Below are 2209 nucleotides of genomic sequence, written 5' to 3'. Positions count from 1 at the left end.
GGGGCATAAATGGTTTTCAAATTTTCTTTTAATTTTTTATTTATAAAATTACCTATTTTTAGGGTTAAAAACTAAATTCAGCCTCTATATTTATTTATACTTTGGCTCCCCTCTAGATGAGAAATTTTGGTTGTGTCCTTGATTGGAGATAACTCTAAAGCTATTCACATGATGAATCATCCTATATATAGATACAAGAGAAACCCGCAAACTTATCCTTCTATTATTTTCATTATACATGGTAGTTTACATAACATTTATTCAGTCACTTCGAAAATTAAAAGGACAAAATATGATAAATAAGTTTAATTAGTTAATAGCTTACCTAATTAATAAGTGTTAGGTGGACTAACAACACTTCTGACTATAAATACAAATCCCAACGGGTCGGAATTGGAGCTATTTTTCCCCCCCTTTTTTTTTCAATGCCGGGAATTGGGAATCTTTATGTGGAGTTTAGGACGAATAAAATAGAATAAACTCTAGAAAACCTATCCTTTTGAAGTTACATGATTCAAGCCAACAACAACAACAACAACTTTGCAATAAAAGAAGACAAGTGCAAGCACGCGTGTAGACGCACCAATCAACTTTCAAATGACTTTCACATCATCACTTGCCATCTTTTCTAATTTACATATACACGTAACATGTAATTAAATAGCCAATGGGTGTGAGATTGATGTCCTTTGCCTTCAAAGTATATGATTTGAATTCGGTGCACTACTTAAGGTGTTATATTGGGTGCCGTTGAATCACTTCTGAAGGTTATGATTTAAATGAACGGTCTAGATCGTTGCGCTCCATGCAATACCTATGATTTAGGTTGCGCCGGATCTATATATTGTACGTGATGAAAATTTCGGCTTGTGCACCTCAAATTTGAGCTTTTTCGTAAATCGGAGGCCGACATGGACAAGCCATTGCTATGAACTTTGGAACCTGATCCCCGGGCATCAATACTGAAAAGCTTTGGCTTTCTTCTTGCTTTGGCATCTATTTACAAAACCAATTCAAACAGATTTAGCAGATTAAACAAAATATTTGGTAAACTCTAAAAAAGAAGAAGAAAAAAACGTAATGAAATCGTCTGTCGTTTTCTATAATATTTTACATTGAAACAAACAAAGAAAAAAAGTACCTTGTGTGGCGGAAGAGGCTTGATATCTGCCTCTAAATCGGCGTCGAGGTGGCGGGAAGGATGGAGGAGGGATCGGAGCTTGTCCCAGTGGAGGCAACAAGAGAAGAAGGCGCTCATGAAGAACAACATCATCAAAAGAAGAGCTAAACCTAAAGGAAACCCTATGGAGGGCCGAGATGAGGATTCATCATCCGCCATGATTTCTTTTCTTCGATCAATCTCAAGCTAGCTCTTGTTGAGGTGGCCGGAGGGACTTTGAATATTAAAAGCAAAGGAATTGAAATGGGAGATTAGGTTTGTGGTGAGTGGGGGTGGCAATTTATTGAGATTGGAGTGAGTGGTTAATTAGGTTGGGTACAAGTGGACGTACACTTTAGGTTTTTGTACGGACGGCGGCTGTTCATGTTTAATTTTATTATTTAAAGGGTGTTTGGCACTAAACAAATATGTAAGTAAAATTTGTAATTAAAAAAAGTTTATGTTTTTAAATTGTAAGAATATGAGGTGGTGAATTTTGAAAAACTTACAATTTTAAAGATTATATTGTAATTTGAAAGGTTAAACTGTGTTTTTATCAAACATTTAACTGCGTTTTAAAATTATGTGCCACCAAGCACGTGAATATTTAGAATTTCAAGGATTTTAACATTTATTCGCACATGGGTTATTCCTAAGCATATTACATGCATCAAGTTTTGGCATCTATTTTTTTGTTTCATGTCTATTTTTCTTGGAAAACATTCTACACTTATTAGTATTCGTCAAAAATGAACATAGTGAAAAATAAGGAGATTGTTCAAGAGACAGAATCAAACTTTGTAAGTGATCACACAGTTGTTACAAAAACAAGAACAAAAAAAACCCAATTAAGAGGGAAGTGTAATTAATTTGTTTTCATGTCGTGCCAAAAAAAAAAACCCATTAAAACAAAAATCAATGCAATTCAAAATATCAAGCTATGATCATCACATTATTTCTTATCCAAAATGAGGATAAATCAAGAATCTTGAAGCAGATATGTTTGGAAATGAAGGGCAAGTGAATATGGACGAAGTGCTATGTGCGTGT

At 34.4% G+C, this 2209-nt stretch overlaps 1 protein-coding gene across 1 annotated transcript; it reads right to left on the bottom strand.

Annotated features, from left to right (window-relative positions):
- Nucleotides 1-289: 289 nt before the first annotated feature.
- LOC132190543 (uncharacterized protein At5g65660-like) lies at nt 290-1409 on the bottom strand. Its single transcript, XM_059605567.1, has 2 exons — nt 1142-1409; nt 290-996 (listed from the first exon to the last, which is right to left on the bottom strand). The coding sequence occupies exons 1-2, from the start codon at nt 1337-1339 to the stop codon at nt 877-879; spliced, it is 318 nt and encodes a 105-aa protein (XP_059461550.1). The 5' UTR covers nt 1340-1409; the 3' UTR covers nt 290-876.
- Between the last annotated feature and the right edge of the window lie 800 nt (nt 1410-2209).

Source organism: Corylus avellana, chromosome ca8 (genome assembly GCF_901000735.1).
Source record: "Corylus avellana chromosome ca8, CavTom2PMs-1.0".
NCBI classification, from domain to species: Eukaryota; Viridiplantae; Streptophyta; class Magnoliopsida; order Fagales; family Betulaceae; genus Corylus; species Corylus avellana.
The sequence above is the reverse complement of the archived record's forward strand: the minus strand, read 5'-3'. Positions and strand labels throughout refer to the sequence as shown.

Bases quoted from the DNA above. Each gene is read 5' to 3' on its own strand.
- LOC132190543 (XM_059605567.1), bottom strand. From the start codon at position 1,339: ATGGCGGATGATGAATCCTCATCTCGGCCCTCCATAGGGTTTCCTTTA. The intron at 997-1,141 runs GTACTTTTTTTC...TTTTGTAAATAG, and splicing joins AGCCTCTTCCGCCACACAAG to ATGCCAAAGCAAGAAGAAAG.